The sequence below is a fragment of the Pan paniscus genome, chromosome 6 (assembly GCF_029289425.2).
Source record: "Pan paniscus chromosome 6, NHGRI_mPanPan1-v2.0_pri, whole genome shotgun sequence".
NCBI lineage: Eukaryota > Metazoa > Chordata > Mammalia > Primates > Hominidae > Pan > Pan paniscus.
The window spans coordinates 80034754-80055894 of record NC_073255.2 but is presented as its reverse complement, the minus strand read 5'-3'; the positions used below and the strand labels follow the sequence as shown (position 1 = coordinate 80055894).

The 21141-nt window shown below is 37.6% G+C and overlaps 1 protein-coding gene across 2 annotated transcripts in view; it reads right to left on the bottom strand.

Annotated features, from left to right (window-relative positions):
* Nucleotides 1-4717: 4717 nt before the first annotated feature.
* ZNF273 (zinc finger protein 273) overlaps nucleotides 4718-21141 on the bottom strand; it is a 34701-nt gene continuing 18277 nt past the window's right edge. Inside the window, exon 4 of one of the 2 annotated variants that reach the window (XM_003814876.7) lies at nucleotides 4718-8062. In XM_003814876.7, the coding sequence (XP_003814924.5) occupies nucleotides 6678-8062 (1385 nt within the window). In that variant the 3' untranslated portion in view covers nucleotides 4718-6677. Of the gene's footprint in view, nucleotides 8063-11292; nucleotides 12343-21141 lie in introns of those variants that run through there. The other variant, XM_057302697.2, reaches the window with a different exon arrangement.

Sequence of the window (21141 nt, the reverse complement as noted above, 5' to 3'; positions counted from 1 at the left end):
TCTACTAAAATGTAAAAATTAGCTGGGCATAGTGGCGTGCACCTGTAATCCCAGTTACTTGGGAGGCTGAGGCAGAAGAATAGCTTGCACCCGGGAGGCAGAAGTTGCAGTGAGCTGAGATCACACCACTGCACTCCAGCATAGGTGACAGAGCAAGACTCTGTTTCAATAAATAAATAAATAATAGGTGGAGAATAAGCGCTGGCAAAATTCAACATACGCTCATGATAAATCTCTGAATAAAATAGGTATAGGACAAATGCACCTCAAGCCAATATACACCAGATATACCAAAAAAATGCACAGCTAACAACATATTAAGCAAGGAAATGTTGTAAGCTTTTACTCTAAAAGCTAGAACAAGACAACAATGCCCACTTCAGTCAGTCTTATTAAACGTATTAAATGTCCAAGTCAGAAAATTTAGAGAATAAAATCAAAGGCATCTAGCTTGGAAAAAAAGTTAAATTATCCCTGTTTACAGATGACATACTCTTAGGTATAGAAAAGCCTAAGACTTCACTTAGAACTAATAAACAAATTTATTAAACTTGCAAAATACAAAATCAACACACGAGTCAGTAGCATTTCTACACAAGAACAATTAACTATCTCAAAATGAAATTAAAAGCAATCTCATCTACAATAAATGTAATAACTACACTTTGAAATCAGTTTAACCAAAAAGTTAAAACACCTTACATTATAATCTAAAGAACATTAAAGGAAGAAATTAAATACTAAACCAATTAAATAGTACTAATTCATGAATTGGCATTAATACTGTTGAATATCCATATTACAGAAAATAATCTGCAGATATAACACAACCTTTATCAAAATACCAGTGACATACTTAATAAAAATTAAATATATATATCTAAAATTTATATGATACCCCACAAAAGATCCTGTATAGCCAAAGCAATCAAGAAAAAAAAAAAACACTAAAGTTATTACCCTACCTGAGTTTGAAATATACTACCAAGCTATAGTACTCAAAACAGTATGGTACTTGAATAAAAACAGACACATATGCCAGTGGAGCAGTAAAGACAAACCAGGAATATATCCACGTATTTACAGCTAACTCAATTTAAATATAGGTAACACTTTCTTAGGGAAAGGGCATTATCTTCAATAAATGGTGCTAAGAAAATTATAGCAACATGCAGAGCAATATGAGACCCTCATTTCACACCATATATAAAAATCTATTCAAATAGTTTAATTACTTAAATGTAAGGCCTGAATCTCGGAAACTACTACAAAAAATATAGAGTAAAAGCCCCATTACATTGGTCTAGGCAGTAATTCTTTTGATTTAACCTCAAAATCCCAGAGAATCAAAGGTAAAATTGATGTCAGATTACTTCAAATTATTAGTAAAAAGCTGTTGAAAAAAATCTGATACAACAAACAGGACAAGAAAAGTAAAAAATGGGACAAAATATTTGCAAACCATACATGTGACAAGACTTTAATATAAAAAAATATGTAAGAAACTTGGCCAGGCTGCAGGCTCATGCCTGTAGTTCCAGCACTTTGGGAGACCAACGCGGGCAGATCACTTGAAGTCAGGAGTTAGAGACCAGCCTGGCCAACATGGTGAAACCCCATCTCTACTAAAAATACAAAAATTAGCCAGGCATGGTTGTGGGTGCCTGTAATCCCAGGTACATAATTATAGTTAAATAAGAGGAATAAGTTCAAAAGATTTTTCTGTACAGCACAGTGACTATGGTTCATAATAACGTATTTGTATATGCTAATACTGAAAAAATGAAAAGTGCTAAGAAAAATGCTAAGAAAATGTGAAGTGCTCTCACCATAAAATGTTAACTATGTGAGGTAAAGCATTAACTTGGAATTAAGCATTTGACATTGTATATATACTTCAAAACATCATGTTTTACAGAAAAAAATGCATTTTATGTCACATCAAAAAATTCATTTTTAAAACATTATAGAAAGATAATAATGTTTCAAATACTGTGTCTGTTTCATAAACTTGGCTGAATAGTATCAAAAATACTTAGTTCTTGTGTGGTTTTTGTCATCTGTCATAATCACAGAAACTCTGATATTTAACAGCATGTTCTGGACCCAGTACAGTCTGTGGGAAAAGCCAATGTACTTTAGGGTTTTTACTTTAAGCTTGGGGTACCTGGAGTTTCTGGTACAGATGGTAATGGTATGAAAGACACTAAAAGGGCAGGTGTTGCTTATGGTCCCATGACACCATTCTGTGAAGGCAGAACACAAATTTGCACGCAAAAAAATAGAAAACGTTTTAATCCAAAAGTTGCCCTGATCTCCAAAAGTTTTCCAGAGAAAATGACCAAGGAGTTGGCTACAGATAGGTGACTAAGAATAAAAGCTGTAGACTGAACTTCACCAACCAAAAAAATATATATTAAGAAAAGTGAGACCGGGCGCAGTGGTTCACGCCTGTAATCCCAACACTTCGGGAGGCTGAGGTGGGTGGATCATCTGAGGTCAGGAGTTCGAGACCGGCCTGGCCAACATGGCAAAACGCTGTCTCTACTAAAAAGTACAAAAATTAGCCAGGCGTGGTGGCAGGTGCCTGTAATCCTAGCTACTCAGGAGGCTGAGGCAGGAGAACAGCTTGAACCTGGGAGGCGAAGGTTGCAGTGAGCCGAGATGGCGCCACTGCACTCCAGCTTGGGTGACAAGAGTGAGACTGCATCTAAAAAAGAAATTCCTCCAAATTGTAATATTAATATGGAAAAGAAATACTATTCCAAATTTCAAGTCAACAGAAGTCATTTTATTATTTTGCAATGTTTTACAGTCACACTAAAAAATAGATTCTGTGTGAAAACGTTACTCCCGCGTTCAAATGATTCTCCTGCCTCAGCCTTCAAAGTAGCTGGGACTACAGGTGCACACGACCACAGCTGGCTAATTTTTGTATTTTTAGTAAAGACAGGGTTTCACCATGTTGGCCGGGCTGGTTTCGCACTCCTGGCCTTAAGTAATCCACCCAGCTCAGGCTCCCAAAGTGCTAGGATTACAGGCATGAGCCACCGTGCCCAGTCAGATTTACCATTAGCTCTCTTAAAAATTTAATTTCTGGCCGGGCGCAGTGGCTCGCGCCTGTAATCCCAGCACTCTGGGAGGCGGAGGTGGGCGGATCACCTAAGGTCAGGAGTTCACGACCAGCCTCACCAACATGGAGAAACCCTGTCTACTAAAAATACAAAATTAGCCAGGCATGGTGGCACATGCCTGTAATCCAAGCTACTCGGGAGGCTGTGACAGGAGAATCAAACCCAGGAGGTGGAGGTTGTGGTGAGCCAAGATCGTGCCATTGCACTCCAGCCTGGGCAACAAGAGTGAAACCTCATCTCTAAATAAATAAATAAATTTCTAACATATTTTCTAGCAAATTTTATATTTGCCACACTTTGTATAAGAATCTAGTAAGATTTTTTTTTTTTTTTTACAGACAGTTAAAAACAATGCTAAGTGATTTAATCCTCTCACCTGTGGACAGCGTATGCCTTTTATCTTAACAATCTGACAGTTATATTGGTAAGCAAACTCACCAATTAAAACCAATTTTTCAGTGCACTAAAAATATCAAATTTCTCATCAAAACTTACTAAATTACCACGTGAAATGACATGGCATAAAGACAACAGCAAGAAAACTGTAGCCATAACACAGAAAAAGAAGAGCTGTGATGCACACATTGTTGGAATACACATAAGACAAACAAAACTGAATATAATTAGAAAATAACCAAAATTTCTCTTTAAATTCAGCAGAATTCAGCTTTGCAGCCCGGAAAAAAAATGTCCTCTCCACATGAAAAATCAGTGTTACTGTTTCACCATTGATATATTCCATTTCTGACTTGAAGTTACAAACTAACTTCAACAGGAATATTTATGTCTTACTATGGAGCATCTGTTATAGATCAAGCACTGTCATGTTTGCCTGCTATGTTTATATAGAACAGCATCCTCATGACTCAGGAAGCCTCCCTAGTACTTACCTGAACAAATTCAATAAATAAATAAATTTACTTATGAAAATTATGAAAAGTGAAAGAAAGAATAACTTTTAAAAAGTCGGCTTACATAGGGTTCTCCAATAGAACAAAGGGCAATGTTTTAACTAAATAAATAAAATATAACTTAATAGACTAACAGTAAAATTACATCTAAAAATTACTTTTTGTGCACTACTAAATTTTATTAAAAAAAATTGTTGTAATCCCTGACCAGCTCATATAATACTTCATAAACTGTAAAAGAAATTGTAAGAAAAAAGAAATGTATGGCTCTACCATGAGTACCAGGCAAGTGAAAACAGAACATCTGCATGGGGAGATTCTGAACCACAAGCCATAATATTTTACAGTAATGAATTCAATACAAAGCAGAGAGAGTACAGATTTGCTTTCAGCATTTTTGAGGTTGTTAGTTTTCTAATAAATTAGTCACCTTATTAAAATGATTTGTTCCAATGTTTTCAGAAGAAAACAGGTACAAACATACACACACAAGCACACTTACTCTACAATTTTCTTACACTTAAGATTTATCTTTAAAGTAAAATATATGTATATTTAACTCTATGTAAATCAAAACTGAGTCTTTATATGTTTGCAGGCAAAGAGGCCACATGTTAGAAGAAAAATATATAACAAATTTTTAAAAATATTCAGGACTCAGAAATGTATGTATTTTATTTATACTTTTGTAATTTTTATTATGACCATAAAAATAACCCTGTAGTCCATAACAATTTAGTTGTACATTTTAAAATAAAAGTAATACAAAGGATAAATGCTAGTAATGGATACCTCATTTACCCTGATGTGATTATTACATATTATATACCTGTATCAAAACATGCCATATACAGCATAAAAACATACTATGTACCCATGAAAAATAAGAACAATAAATTTAAATAAGAAAAAATATAAATGTAAAACCTATGGGAATATTCTTTAACTTATCTGCAGTTTAAAGCCACTGGCAAAAGAGATTATTAAAAATGTTAGTCCACTATGTAACCAAATAATATATTGCTATCATCTTTTACCTACACCATTGAGTAAGGTGAGGTAGGTTAAAGTTTGTGGCATAATAACGCTTCACTGAATGCACAAGTCTTAACATGTTAAAACATGTTTAAAAATCTAAGTTCATACATAATCTAAAAATTTTGAAATGTACTGCATTATGAAAAGCACAATTCATAAAATGATATAATTTTAACTAATATTAAAAATTTTTTCACTATAATGCAGAATATTACTCTGAACACCTACCTCATGCATCACTCAATATTATCAGTTAACCACAAGAGCCTCTCTACTTAGATTTTCATCATGCATCTTTCATTTTAATGTTCTTACTCTTCCATAGAAAAGGTCATAAATAATGCCCACCTAATAAAAAAAAAATCTCATATCTTTGATGCAGCAAGTTGATCACATGCTTTCACATGTGAATACAATAGGAATGAAGAAAAAACATGCGCCGGGCGCAGTGGCTCATGCCTGTAATCCCAACATTTTGGGAGGCCGAGGCAGGCATATCACCTGAGGTTGGGAGTTTGAGACCAGACTGACCAACATGGAGAAACCCTGTCTCTACTAAAAATACAAAATTAGCCAGGTATGGTGGCACATGCCTGTAATCCCAGCTACTAGGGAGGCTGAGGCAGGAGAATTGCTTGAATCTGGGAGGCAGAGGTTGCGGTGAGCTGAGATCACGCCATTGCACTCCAGCCTGGGCAACAAGAGTGAAACTCCGTCTCAAAAAAAAAAAAAAGAAAAAAAAAAACCCAAAACCAAAACCAAAAAAAAAAAAACCATGAATTTGAGAATTGAATTACATTATTCACTTTTCAAAAAACCTGTAATTTTTTCCAAAGAAGTGTACTCTGAATGTAAATATACCTCTGCCAAAAACTTGTTCACTATTAGTTATCTACCAACTTTTGTTTTGGATAACTTTCTGTACTCAGCACTCTGATTTTGTGTAATGTCTGAAGTGTCAGTATCTTAGATATATCTGTACTGTGAATTCTCTGATATTTATATAAACCTAACTTTGGATCATTTCTTTCATATTTACTGCTGCATTTGCAAAAATATATTTTAGTGTAATTCCTCCCATGTTTTCTAAGCTGTTGTTGAAAAAAATATTTTTCCAAATTCATTACACTCATAGGGTTTTTCTCCAATATAAATTTCCTGGTATTGACCAAAGTTTGAACAACTGCTTCAGGGTTTTTCTCTGGTACAAAATGTGTACAATAAGATCTATGATACAAACAAAGGTACTACAAACCTCTTTGTACTTTTAATGTTTCTCTTCAAAATAAATACTCTGCTGCACTTTGCAGGCTTATATTGTCTGAAAGATCTTTGACAGTAATTTCATTGATAATGCTTTTATTAAATACCAACTCGCTGATGTTGAGTAAGATATGAGCAGATATTAATGACTTTTCCATTCTTTATACAATTTTTCTCAAGTATAAATGCTTTCCTGTGCAATAAGGTATGAGAATTAATTAAATGTTTTGTCACATTTGTCACACTTCTGGGAGTTTTCTCCAGTATGAATTATCTTATATACAATCAAGTGTGACAACCGCTTAAAGGCTTTGTCACATTCTTCACATTTCTAGGATTTCTCACCCATATGATTTCTTTTATGTCTAGAAAAGTTTGAGGTGTTGTCAAAAGCACTGTCACATCTTTTAGGTTTGTATGGTTTCTCTCCAGTATGAATTTTCTTATGTCGAGTAAGGTTTGAGGACCGGTTAAAAGCTTTGCCACATTCTTCACATTTGTAGGGTTTCTCTCCAGTATGAATTCTCTTATGTTTAGTAAGAGTTGAGGACCAGTTAAAGGCTTTACCACATTCATTGCATTTGTAAGGTTTCTCTCCAGTATGAACTCTCTTATGTTCAGTAAGGGTTGAGAATGCCCTAAAGGCACTGCCACATTCTTCACATTTGTAAGGTTTTGCTCCAGTATGAATTATCTTATGTTTAGTAAGGGTTGAGAATACACTAAAGGCTTTTCCACATTCTTCACATTTGTATGGTTTCTCTTTAGTATAAATTCTCTTATGTTTAGTAAGAGTTGTGGACCGTTTAAAGGCTTTACCACATTCTTCACATTTGTAGGGTTTCTCTCCAGTATGAACTATCTTATGTCTAGTAAGGGTTGAGGACTGGTTAAAAGCTTTGCCACATTCTTCACATTTGTAGGGTTTCTCTCCAGTATGAATTCTCTTATGTTTAGTAAGAGTTGAGGACCAGTTAAAGGCTTTACCACATTCATTGCATTTGTAGGGTTTCTCTCCAGTATGAATTATCTTATGTTTAGTAAGGGTTGAGAATATACTAAAGCCTTTGCCACATTCTTCACAATTGTAGGGTTTTGTTCCTGTATGAATTATCTTATGTTTAGTAAGGACTGAAAATACACTAAAGACTTTGCCACAATCTTCACATTTGTAAGGTTTCTCTTCAGTATGAATTTTTTTATGTTTAGTAAGAGTTAAGGGCTGGTTAAAGGCTTTGCCACATTCTTCACATTTGTAGGGATTCACTTCAGTATGAATTATCTTATGTTTAGTAAGATTTGAGAACTGGTTAAAGGCTTTTCCACATGTCTTACTTTTGTAGAAATTCACTCTAGTAACAGTTTTCTTATGCTGAGTTAGTTGTGAAAGTATGCAACATGATTTGCCACATTCTTTACACTTGAAAGGTTTCTTTCCAGTTTGTCTTTTCTTATGTATATTTGAATTTGAGAATTTATGAAGGACTTTAACATATTTATCACATTGAAATATTTTGCTCTGGGTAGTTGTCAAACATTGGTTAAGTCCATTATACCCTCTTTTGTGCACCTTATGCTCATCCGCACTTTTACAGCCTTTTCTTAATTGTAAATTCTCATGTCCATATTTTCCATATCTTCTCAGTATCACTTTTTGAAAAGAATCTTTTAAGCCCTGCTTTGGCCAAAGGTCTTGGGCAAAATGAGAACACACAACTGAAAGAAATAAAAGTAACAATTACCCCACTTACTAGACTCAGATGAATATACTTTACAAATCTAACCTATAAAAATATACAAACTACATAAGGAAGATGGTATAGCAAAATACCACAGGCCCTAATTCCTTCACAGACATATCAATGTAACAAAAACATACTGACCAAGATACATTTGTGGAAAATTTATAAATGAGTTAAGTGTGTGCAGTGCCCCAGGTGAGCACAATGCAAAGAGCCATATAGAAGGAAAAGTCTATTGCAGGTCGGGTGCAGTGGCTCATGCCTGTAATCCCAGCATTTTGGGAGGCCGAGGCAGGCAGATCACAAGGTCAGTAGTTCAAGACCAGCCTGACCAACATGGTGAAACCTTGTCTCTGGTAAAACCACAAAGATTAGCCGGGTATGGCACATGCCTGTAATCCCAGCTACTCAGGAGGCTGAGGCAGGAGAATCCCTTGAACCCACAAGGTAGAGGCTGCAGTGAGCTGAGACTACGCCATTGGACTTCAGCCTGGGTGATGAGAGCGAGACTCTGTCTCAAAAAAAAGGAGTAAATTGCCAACTCTTGGTTTCTTTTTGAAAAGAGAAGAAAAACAGTGGCACACACATATTCATTTCAGACTTCTAGGGGCCTTTCCAGACACTGGTTTCTGTCTCTCCTGACAAATGCAAAAGAAATGGTGATATACTATGGAATAACAGTTTGAGTCAGCTGAGACCCAAGGTGAATGTTGCAGCAGCAGAGAAACTGCAGTACCACAGACAAGGAATAGGTGTAGCAAGTGATTACTGACTATTAAGAAGAAACATGAATAAACTCCTTTAACTAAAAAACCCCAAAAATTTCAGAAAAGACACATTTTAAGAACATGTTTGAGAGACTACCAAAATCTCTAGCCAAGAGAGTTGGTTTCAGACTAAGCCAAGACAAAGATACGTTATAAAGATTGTGATGGGTAGCTTGTTTTTAATGTCCAAATATCAATAAAACATTATAATGCATACAAAATAGGAAGGCAACATGGCCTCATCAAAAACATTATAAAATTTTCTGAAAGCAACTATTAAAGAATGAAGCTGTAAAAATTAATTTCAAAAATTTAAAATAAATTGAATAATACTCAATGAATTAAATAGGAACACAGACAACTACTGAAAATCAGAAATATGAGGATAAAAACAAGTGTTAAAAATATCAAAAACAAATTGTTAAGGTAAAATGACAAAAAAACTAAAAAATTTTAAAAGTAGGAAAACCTGATGTAAAAATGAAGATGCTCAACAAACTAGGATACACACAAAGATATTTATAACACACACATATATAAGCACGATTTCAACAGTCACAGGCAAGACAATCTTGGGAGCTGTAAGATGAAAGTGATGTGTCATTTACAAGGATAGTCTTATGAGAAAACCAGTGAATTTGTCAAGAAAATTTTGCAGGCCAGAAAAAAAACTGTGATATAGTCAAAGTCCTTATTAAAAAAAAAAAAAAAAAAAAGCTTCCAAGTGAGAATAATACCATCAGCAAAACTGTCCTACCAGATAAAAAGGAAAAGACCTTCCAAAATAACCAAATCCTGAAAAAGTATATTGGCACTCCATTTGCCCTACATATCAAAGATGGTGAAAAGGAGTTATTTCCACTGAAAATAACACGATGTAAGAAAACAACACATAATCATATGAAAATACATAACTTTCTGGGAGAGACATGCACATACACAAAAATACTATTCCTTAGCATTATCATAATGGTGCAGTACACATTTTTAATTATTGTCTAGAACTTGAAAGATAAAAGCATAGAAATTGTTATAAACAACTGTTAATGGACATACAACATAAAAAGATAATTAGCACCATCAATAACAATGTTGAGGGCAGATGTAATGAGGAAAAAACTTTGTATGCAGCCGGGCATGGTAGCTCATGCCTGTAATTCCAGCACTTTGGGAGGCCAAGGCGGGTGAATCGCAAGGTCAAGAGTTCAAGACCAACCTGGCCAACATAGTGAAACCCTGTCTCTACTAAAAAAATACAAAAATTAGCCAGGCATGGTGGCGCGCGCCTGTAGTCCCAGCTACTCAGGAGGCTGAGGCAGGAGAATTGTTTGAACCTGGGAAACAGAGGTTGTGGTGAGCCAAGATTGTGTCACTGCACTCCAGCCTTGGCAACAGAGCGAGACTCTGTCTCAAAAAAACAAAAACAAACAAAAAAACTTTGTATGCAACTGAAGTTAATTTTTTTTACCAGGTTAAACTATATTGTTTTATCTTTTAGAGGTTTTATGTAATCCCCAAGGTACCCCAAAAAATATCTGTATGGATACACAAATAAGAAAGAAATGAAAGCATATCGATACAAAAATCGCAAAGACACAAAGATAAAGAAAATGAGAGATAAAGATACAAGAATCAAATAAAACAACTAATAAAATGATATTAGTAAGACTTTCTCCTTCAGAAAATTATTTGAATATATATAATTAACTTTCCGATCAAAAGACATACATTTAATAAAGGGATTTATTTAAAAAATTGAAAAATCGGCCAGGCATGGTGGCTCATGCCTGTAATCCCAGCACTTTGGGAGACCGAGGCGGTGGATCACCTTAGGTCAGGAGTTTGAGACCAGCCTGACCAACATGGTGAAACCCCATCTCTTCTAAAAATACAAAAATTAGCCAGGCATGGTGGCGGGTGCCTGTAATCCCAGCTACTTGGGAGGCTGAGACAGGAGAAGCGCTTGAACCTGGGAGGCAGAAGTTGCAGTGAACTGAGATGGTGCCACTGCACTACTCTAGCCTGGGTGACAGAACGAGACTCCCCCTAAAAAAAAAAAAAAAATTTGAAAAATCCAGATCCAAGTTGCCTTTCTACAAGACTCAGCAAAGATCTAATAATAAAAAGACTGAAAGTGGCAACATGGAAGTAACATTCCATGCAAATATTAACAAAACCAGAGCAGCAGACGTCAAAATAGTATTACACAAGCTACATCTTAAGTAACTGTCGTATTTTATAAAATGTACTTTAAGTCAAAACTCCAAAGAGACAAGTACGGACATTAAACAATAATAGATTCATGAGAAACTATGACAAATTTGCGTGCGCGCATGTGTGTGTGTGTGTGTGTGTGTGTATGTGTGAGTGTGTGTCTCACATTAGTGTTCCAAATATATAAAGCAAATATCAACAGAATTGAAACACATAGAGAATATAATTATAGACTATTTTAATATCCCATTTTCTATAGTAAGAATAAAACAAGACAGAACATTAGTAAGAGAACAGAGGACCTGAAGGCAGTATAAAACAAATATTCCTAACATAGGTATACAAAACTCAACAACATTAAGATACACACCCTTATCAATAGCTTATACAACTTTCTTCTTGACAGACCACCAAATAAGTCAAAAGAGTCTTAAAAAGTATTTTAGAACTGAAATTTTATGGATTACTTTCTATAACAAAAATGGAATGACAATATAAAACAATAATATTAAAAGCTAACAAGTTTACAAATATATAGTAAATTAAACCACATTCTTTAGCATGCTTTTGTTCAAAAGTTGAAATATTGGGAAGATGTCTATACTGCTCAATGTAATCTACAAGATTTAATGCAATGTTTTCTCAATTTCTCATTGCATTTTTGAAGACATAAAAACAGCAACCCCTAACGTATATGGAATCTCAAGAGACAATAAAGTACCTAACAATCTTCAAAAAAAGGAACAATGTTGGAAGCATTATAGTTTCTGATTTTAAAACATATTACAAAGCTACAGAATTAAAACAATTTGCTACAAGTATAAAGGTAAAAAAAAAAGGAGACTAGCAAAATAGAATGCAGCACATATATATACTTTCACATATGTGGTCATATGAAGAGTCATTTTCATACCCATAATTATTATACCATTGTTACTGAAAGCCAATAGGTAAAAGCAATGCAAATTTCTGTCACCAAATCATTCAGTAGATATGATCTGAAATATAAAAATACTTGGCCGGGCACTGTGGCTCATGCCTGTAATCCCAGCACTTTGGGAGGCTGAGGAGGGCGGATCACACGAGGTCAGGCGTTCGAGACCAGCCTGGCCAACATGGTGAAACCCTCACTCTACTAAAAATGCAAAAATTAGCCGGGCATGATGGCACTCGCCTATAATCCCAGCTACTCGGGAGGCTGAGGCAGTAGAATCACTTGAATCCCGAGGGGCAGAGGTTGCAGTAACCCAAGATCATGCCACTGCACTCCAACCTGGGTGAAAGAATGAGAATCTGTATAAAAAATAAAAATAAAAACACACACACACACACAAAACAAACAACAACAATAAAACTGGACTGTCACTCAGTTTTCAAAAAGCAGAAGATATTCTAACAACTATAACGATAAATCTTGATGACATTATGCAAAATAAAATGAGCTGCCACAAAAAGACAGAGTTTGTATGAGATACATGATGCAGTTACACTCCTAGAAAAAAAAGAGTAGTGTTTGAAAAGTGCCATGAAAATGGGAAAAAATGGTAGTTGTTTAATGTGTTGAGACTAGCTTTGTAAGATAAAAACACTTAGTAAAATGTTGCATAATATAATTAGTATGACTAAACTGAATATTTAAGAATATTTATTGTAAATTTTGCGATTTTCTTTTTTTCTTTTTTTTTAATTTTGAGACAGAGTCTTGCTCTTCCACCTAGGCTGGAGTGCAGCAGCACCATCTTGGCTCACTGCAGCCTCCACATCCTCAGCTCAAGCGATTCTCATGCCTCAGCCTCCAGTAAAGCTGGGATTACAGGCATGCACCACCACACCTGGCTAATGTTTTGTATTTTCAGTAGAGACAGGGTTTCACCATGTTGGCCAGGCTGGCCTTGAACCCCTGACCTCATGTAATCCACTCGCCTCGGCATCCCCCCCAAAGTGCTGGGATTACAGGTGTAACATGGACTAATAACCTGATCCCAGGAGTGTGAGACCAGCCTGGGTAACATGGCAAAGCTCTGTCTCTACAAAAAATACAAAGAAACTAGTCAGGCACAGTGGCTCACACCTGTAATCCCAGCACTTTGGGAGGCTGAGGCAGGAGGATCACTTGAGGTCAGGAGTTCAAGACCAGCCCGGCCAACATGATGAAACCCCATCTCTACTAAAAATGCAAAAATTAGTCGCTGTAATCCCAGCTACTCAGGAGGCTGAGGAAGGAGAATCACTTGAACCTGGGAGGCAGAGGTTGCAGTGAGCCGAGATCATGCCACTGCACTCCAGTCTGGGCGACAGAGGGAGACTCTGTCTCAGGGGGAAAAAAAAAAACAAAGAAACTAACTGGGTATAATGGTACATACTTGTAACCCAGATACTTGAGGGACTGAAATGATAGAATCATCTGAGTTTGGAAGGTTGAGGCTGCAGTGAGCTGTGATCACACCACTGCAAACCAGCGTGGTTTATCTCGAAAATAAATAAATAAATAAATACAATTATTTAAAAAAAAAAAAAAAAAGGAAATAGAATGCCAGAGTGGCTTAAGAAAAAAGCATAAAATATGCTGCCTATAAGAGACTCATTTTAGCATTGAGTCAAATAGGCTGAAAGTAACCGATTGGAAAATATCTATGTTCCGTGAAAATAGTAACCGCAATTGGGTGAGGTGGTCATAATCATATCTGACACAGTATGCTTTAAGTATTAGTGGCTGGGCATGGTGGCTCTCACCTGTAATCCCAGCACTTTGGAAGGCCGAGGTGGGTGGGTCACCTGAGGTCAGGAGTTCGAGACCAGCCTGGCCAACATGGTGAAACCTCATCTCTACAAAAATACAAAAATTAGCCAGGCATGTTGGTGGGGGAGTGCCTGTAATCCCAGTTACTTGGGAGGCTGAGGCAGAAGAATCACTTGAACCTGGGAGGCGGAGATTGCAGTGAGCCGAGATCGTGCCATTGTACTCCAGCCTGGGCAAGAGAGCAAGACTTCTGTCTCACAAAAAAAAAAAAAAAAAAAAAAAAGCATTAGCATGAAGCAAAGATTGATATTATATAATGGTAAAATAGGTCAATTTACCAGGAATCCATAACTATTATATGTATCTATCTGTGTATGTATGTATAACATCAGGGCTCCAATATATACATAGCAATTACTGACAAAAGTGAAGCAGGAAATACATACCAACATAATAATTGTAGACATCAAGACCCCATTTTCAAAAATAGAAAATTCAAATAAATTAATAAAACAAAGAAAACTTAAGGCTAGGTGTGGTGGCTCACGCCTGTAATCCCAGCACTTTGTGAGGCTGAGGCGGGTGGATCACCTGAGGTCAGGAGTTCCAGACCAGCCTGATCAACATGGCAAAACCCCATCTCTAATAAAAATACAAAAATTAGCTGGGTGTGGTGGTGGGTACCTGTAATCCCAGCTACTTGGGAGGCTGAGGCAGGAGAATTGCTTGAACCCAGGAGGCAGAGGTTACAGTGAGCCGAGATCGCAGCATTGCACTCCAGCCTGGGTAACAGAGCAAGACTCCGTCTCAAAAGAAAAAAGAGAAAGAAAACTTACACATTATAGACCATATTAATTATTTTGCATATAGAGGAATACCTGAGAGGGGATAATTTATAAAGAAAATAAGGTTTACTTGGCTCACCCTTTAGCAGACTGTACAAGAAGTGTGTGCCAGCATCTGCTTCTGGTGAGGGTCTCAGGAAGCTTACAATCACGATGAAAGGCAAAGACTGGACATATCACATGGTAAGAGACAGAGCAAGTGTGAGGTGAAGGAGCCAGGTTCTTTTAATGAACCAGCTTTCATCTGAATTAGTAAAGTGTAAGCTTTCTGATTACCAAGAGGATGGTGCCAAGCCATTCATGAGGAATTTTGCCTCAGACCCAAATACCTCCCATCAGCTCCCATATCCAACATTAAGGATTACATTGTAGCATGAGGTTTGGAGAACATGGACATTCAAACCATATTATAGATCAACTAGGATTAAAAGACACGTAGAAAACTTACCAGTCAAATGCAAGAGATTACACAATATTTTTATTTACACCTGGTGTATTCTGTTGGGATACATATCAACTCATTTAATTTAAGAATACCATGGCCGGGCACGGTGGCTCATGCCTGTAATAACAGCATTTCGGGAGGCCAAGGCAGGCGGATCACAAGGTCAGGAGATCGAGATCATCCTGGCTAATACGGTGAAAACCCATCTCTACTAAAAATATATATAAAAAAATAGCCAGGCGTGGTGGCTGGCGCCTGTAGTCCCAGCTACTTGGGAGGCTGAGGCAGGAGAATGGCGTGAACCCGAGAAGCGGAGCTTGCGGTGAGCCGAGATCGAGCCAGAGCACTCCAGCCTGGGCGACAGAGCGAGACTGTCTCAAAAAAAAAGAATACCAGCTAGGCGCAGTGGCTCATGCCTATAATCTCAACACTTTGGGAGATCAAGGTGAAACAATCACGTGGGGCCAAAAGTTTTGAGACCAGCGTGTACAACCTAGACAGACCTTGTCCCTACAAATAATCAAAAAAATTAACCAGACATGGTAGTGCATGACTGTAGTCCCCAACTACTCAAAAGCCTGAGGTAAAAGGATCACTTGAGCCAAGGAGGCTGAGGCTGCAGCCAGTGAAAACCATGCCACTGCACTCCAGCCAGGATGACAGATTAAGATCCTGTCTCAAAACAATAAGTATAGAGGACCAAAATTATACACTGTGTGTTTTCTGACCAAAAATGAATGAAACTAGCAATTAAAAGCAAAAGTAAAACTGGCAAATCTTAAAATATATGAAAATAAAATACTCTTCAACGTATTTTTGCTCAGGGGTCAAAACATTAAATTTTTAAAAAATGTCGGCCAGGCATGGTGGCTCACACCTGTAATCCTAGCATTTTAGGAGGTCGAGGTGGGTGGATCATCTGAGGTCAGGAGTTTGAGACCAGCCTGGCCAACATGGTGAAACCCAGTCTCTACTAAAAAAAATACAAAAATTAGCTGGGTGTGGTGGTGTGATTAGCTGTAATCCCAGCTAATCAGGAGGCTGAAGCAGGAGAATCCCTTGAACCTGAGAGGCAGAGGTTGCAGTGAGCAGAAACTGTGCCACTGCACTCCAGCCTGAACATATAAATTCAATATAATTTCTATAAAAAATCCCAATAGCACAGATTTTACAGAAATATTGTTAAATTTTGATTATGAACTGTAGTCAAATATCCATGAAAAAGAACAAACAGGCATTATACTTTCTGATTTCAAAACATATTAAAAGATACAATAACCAAAACAGCATGGTACTGACACAAAAACAGATAAACAGATGAAAGAACAGAACAGGGAAGTCAAAAATGAACCCTTCTGTATATGATCAAATGACCTTCCACAAAGTTGTCATGAGCACAATAGAGAAAAGATATTCTCTTCAAAAAATATGTTGAAAACTGGATCTCAACACTGATAACAGAAGATTGGATTATTTCCTTGAACCATATATGAAAAATATTTTAAATAAGATATTAGAAAACTGGTCAGGTGTAGTGGCTCATGCCTGTAATCCCAGCACTTTGGGAGGCCGAGGCAGGAGGATCACATGGTCAGCAGTTTGAGACCAGCCTGGCCAACATGGTGAAACTCCATCTCTACTAAAAATACAAAAATTAGCCAGGTGTGGTGGTGCACACCTGTAATCCTACCTACTCAAGAGGCTGACACAGGAGAATTGCTTGAACCTGGGAGGCAGAGGTTGCAGTGAGCCAAGATCACGCCACTGCACTCCAGCCTAGGTGACAAAGCAAGACTCCATCTCAGAAAAAAAAGATACTTAGAAAAAAAAAACCAACAAATCTCTTAGAAAAAAATATAGGGCAAAGACATGACATTGGTCTTGGCACCATTTTCTTGGATATGACATTAAATGCATAAGCAACAAAGGTAAAGAATTAAAAAATTTAACTACACTATATTTCAAAATTTTTGCACATCACAGAAAACATTCAATAACGTGACAATGCCTCTTACTAAATGGGTGAAAACATTTGCAAATCACATGTGATGGGAGTTAATATTCAGAATATATAAACAACTCTTAAAGCGGAAAAATAAAGTTGAATAACTTGATTTAGAAATGGATGAATAATTGAATGATATTTTCATCAAAGAAGATACACAGGCCAGGCACAGTGACTTGTGCTTGTAATCCCAGCACTTTGGGAGTTCGAGGCAGGAGGATTATTTAAGGTCAGTAGCTCGAGACCAGCCTGGCCAACATGGTGAAACCCCGTCTTTACTAAAAATCAAAAATTAGCCAGGTGTGGTGGTGCACACCTGTAATTCCGGCTACTTGGAAGGCTGAAGCAGGAGAATCGCTTGAACCCGTGAAGGCTGGAGGTTGCAATGAGTTGAGATCATGCCACTGCACTTCAGCCTGGGCAACAGAGTCCATTTCAAAACACACACACACACACACACACACACACACACACACACACACAAAAAAAAAAATGGGAAAAAGCATTTGAAAGGACACACAAAATTACTAATTTATAGAGAAATGCATAAAAATCACAATAAAAAACAAAATCATCTCACATCCAACAGAATGGCCACTACTAATTTTTAAAAACATCAAATCTGTTTATCATTTTTATTGGAAAATAAAATCCATGTGGATGGTTGGTAAAAACCAGATGCAGCCATTATTTAAAAATGTTATAAATGTTCCTTAGATAATTAAAAATGAAATAATCATCAAATACAACAATCCCATCTATGAATCTGTATCCAAAACATGCAACACAGGACCTGAAAGACATATTTGAACATTCACGTTTATTGTACCACTATTCACAAAACCCAAAAGGCTGAAGCAACCCAGATGTTCCTTGAAGACATCAAAAAATGTAACATATACATACAATGGAATATTATTCAGCCTTAAAAAGAAAATCTTGTCACATTTTAAGATAAACTTTGAGAATATTATGTCTCCTGAAATAAGCCAGTGACAAAATGATGGATACTATATGATTCCACTTATATGAGATATCTTAAGTGTCACACTGTATTTTTAGTAGAGACGGTCACACTGATCAAAACAGAAAGTGGAATGGTGTTTGTCAAGGGCTAAAGAGAGTAAAATGTACAGTTGTTACTTAATGGGTATTGAGTTTCAGTTTTACAAAATATAAAATTTCTAGAAGTTTTTAGCATAACAATGTGAATATACTTTACATGTCTGAAATGTACAGCTTTTTTTTTTTTCTGAGACAGGGTCTCACTCTGTCATCCAAGCTGGAGTACACAATTTTGGCTCAATGCAACATCAAACTCTAAGGCTCAAGAGATTGAGAAGGCCTCCCTTCTCAATCTCTCTAGCAGCTGGGACCGCAGGTGCACACCACCATGCCTGGCTATTATTAAAAATTATTTATAGAGAGGGCGTCTTCATATGTTGCCCAGGGTGGTCTCAAAACATTTGGGCTCAAGTGATCTTTCTGTTTTGGCCTTTCCAAATCCTGGGATTACAGATGTGTGCCCCCACCATACCTGCCCCTGAAATGTACACTTAAATAGATTTAAGATGGCAAATTTTATGTTATGTGTTTTTTGTTTTGTTTTGTTTTTTCTTTCTTTTTTTTTTTTTGAGACAGAGTCTCGCTCTTTCGCCCAGGCGGGACTGCAGTGGCGCGATCTTGGCTCACTGCAAGCTCCGCCTCCCGGGTTCACGCCATTCTCCTGCCTCAGCCTCCCGAGTGGCTGGGACCACAGGCGCCCGCCACCGTGCCCGACTAATTTTTGGTATTTTTAGTAGAGAACGGGGTTTCACCATGTTAGCCAGGATGGTCTCGATCTCCTGACCTCGTGATCCACCCGCCTCGGCCTCCCAAAGTGCTGGGATTATAGGTGTGAGCCACCGCGCCCGGCCTGTTAATGTGTTTTTACAAGAATTATATTTTTAAAAGAAAAACTGAAAAAATACACAATTATAAATCTTTCCAAAAATTACCTTCAAATAACAAGTGTTTCTCTTACATAAAGAAAACATATATTCAGGCCGGGCGCGGTGGCTCATGCCTGTAATCCCAGCACTTCGGGAGGCCTAGGTGGGCAGATCACGAGGTCAGGAGATCCAGACCATCCAGGCTAACACAGTGAAACCCCGTCTCTACTAAAAATACAAAAAAATTAGCCCAGCGTGGTGGTGGGCACCTGTAGTCCCAGCTACTCGGGAGACCGAGGCAGGAGAATGGCGCAAACCCAGAAGGCAGAGCTTGCATGAGCCGAGATCTCGCCACTGCACTCCAGCCTAGGCGACAAAGCGAGACTCCGTCTCAAAAAAAAAAAAAGAAAACATATATTCATTGTTAAAAACACATGGTGAAAAGAAGACTATTTCCATGACTCCTCACCTAGATAAGATAAAACAACCATTGAAAATCATCTAAGAAAGAATATATACAAGATAAGCCATAACCAAAATTGAGGTCATATTTATACACAATAACACACATATATAATCTGATTGTGATAGACATGACTAATTTCTCTTAATTAAACCTCACATTGTCTTAAAGTATACAAACAGAATTGCAAATTGTCTAAAATTATATGTAAGTAAAAACAAAAAACACAATAAACTGATGTTAAGAAACCAACAGTAAAATAACACTAATCTGGAACGGCAAAACAGTAAGAGAAAATGTTTACTCATAAACTCTGGTATGCAACATTGATGTACCATTAAAAAAGAATTTGTCAGCTGGGCATGGTGGCTCACACCTGTAATCCCAGAACTTTGGGAGGCCGAGGCAGGCGGATCACGAGGTCAGGAGTTCGAGACCAGCCTGACCAACATGGTGAAACCTCGTCTCTACTAAAAATACAAAAATTAACTGGGCATGGTGGCACGTGCCTGAATCTTAGCTACTTGGGAGGCTGAGGCAGGAGAATCGCTTAAACCCAGGAAGTGGAGGTTGCAGTGAGCTGAGATCATGCCATTGCACTCCAGCCTGGGACACAAGAGCTAAAAATTCTATCTCAAAGAAAAAAAAAAGAAAAATAAATATAAAACAAAATAACAGAAAAATTTGAACTAGCAAATAGAAAGTAAAACTATGTAGGGAGAGTGACATCAGTAAGATGCAAAAATAAAAGGTGCCCTATTCATTTATCCCCTCACAGCAAGAAAATTTGTCAGCCATCCCTGACAAAAATGCCTCTATGAGAGAATCAGGCATCATGGCTCATACCTGTAAGGACAGCTACATGGTACATTAAGGTTGGAGAATCGCTTCAGGGAGGAATTTTAAGACCAGCCTGGATTATGCAGCAACACCCCATCTTCAAAATAAGTGCCTTTAAAGAATCTTTGAGATCCAGGGAGGGAGTTATGAAACTCTGCTAAAGCTCAAGATTGAGGGGTGTTCTTTCCAGGAGGCAGGCCCTCATTCGGGAGGCAAACTACAGGACCCCTGTTCTTTGCTGCAGACCATGAAATGGCCCACCCAACTTGGTCTCACTGAGAATTCTGAACTTACTCTGTAACCATCCCAAACTCCTCCCAGCCACAGTCTGGGAGAGGTCCTGCCCTTCCAGAGGCTTAGAGAAAGACATGCATTTATAGCCATGCGGACAGACCTGCAGACCTTGGGCTTTACTATGGTCCCCGAAGCAGTTCAATGACTCAGTTCCAGCTCCCTGAGCTACAGTTCATGGCCGGTTCTGCCTACATAGAAATCCACACAGTGACCTGGGAAAATCCTCTCTGGTACTCAGTGAAATCCACACTCATCCATATCCTAATAAAAGGCCCACCATATATAGACCCAACTGCAAAAACCTGCCCTGGTGTCTGCCCTACAAAGCAAAGTCCTGAAAGATTCAGTCTGTCCAAAAATATAATGGGAATTACAACTACCCAAGCTCCTTGTAACAAGCCAACTAAAGGTGGACCCTAGTGCAGACCCAGCATCCTTGTGAGCAAGCTACAACCCCTCTCCACTACAAACCCAGAGGACAAACCATCACTCTGGGGGCCCAACATAAA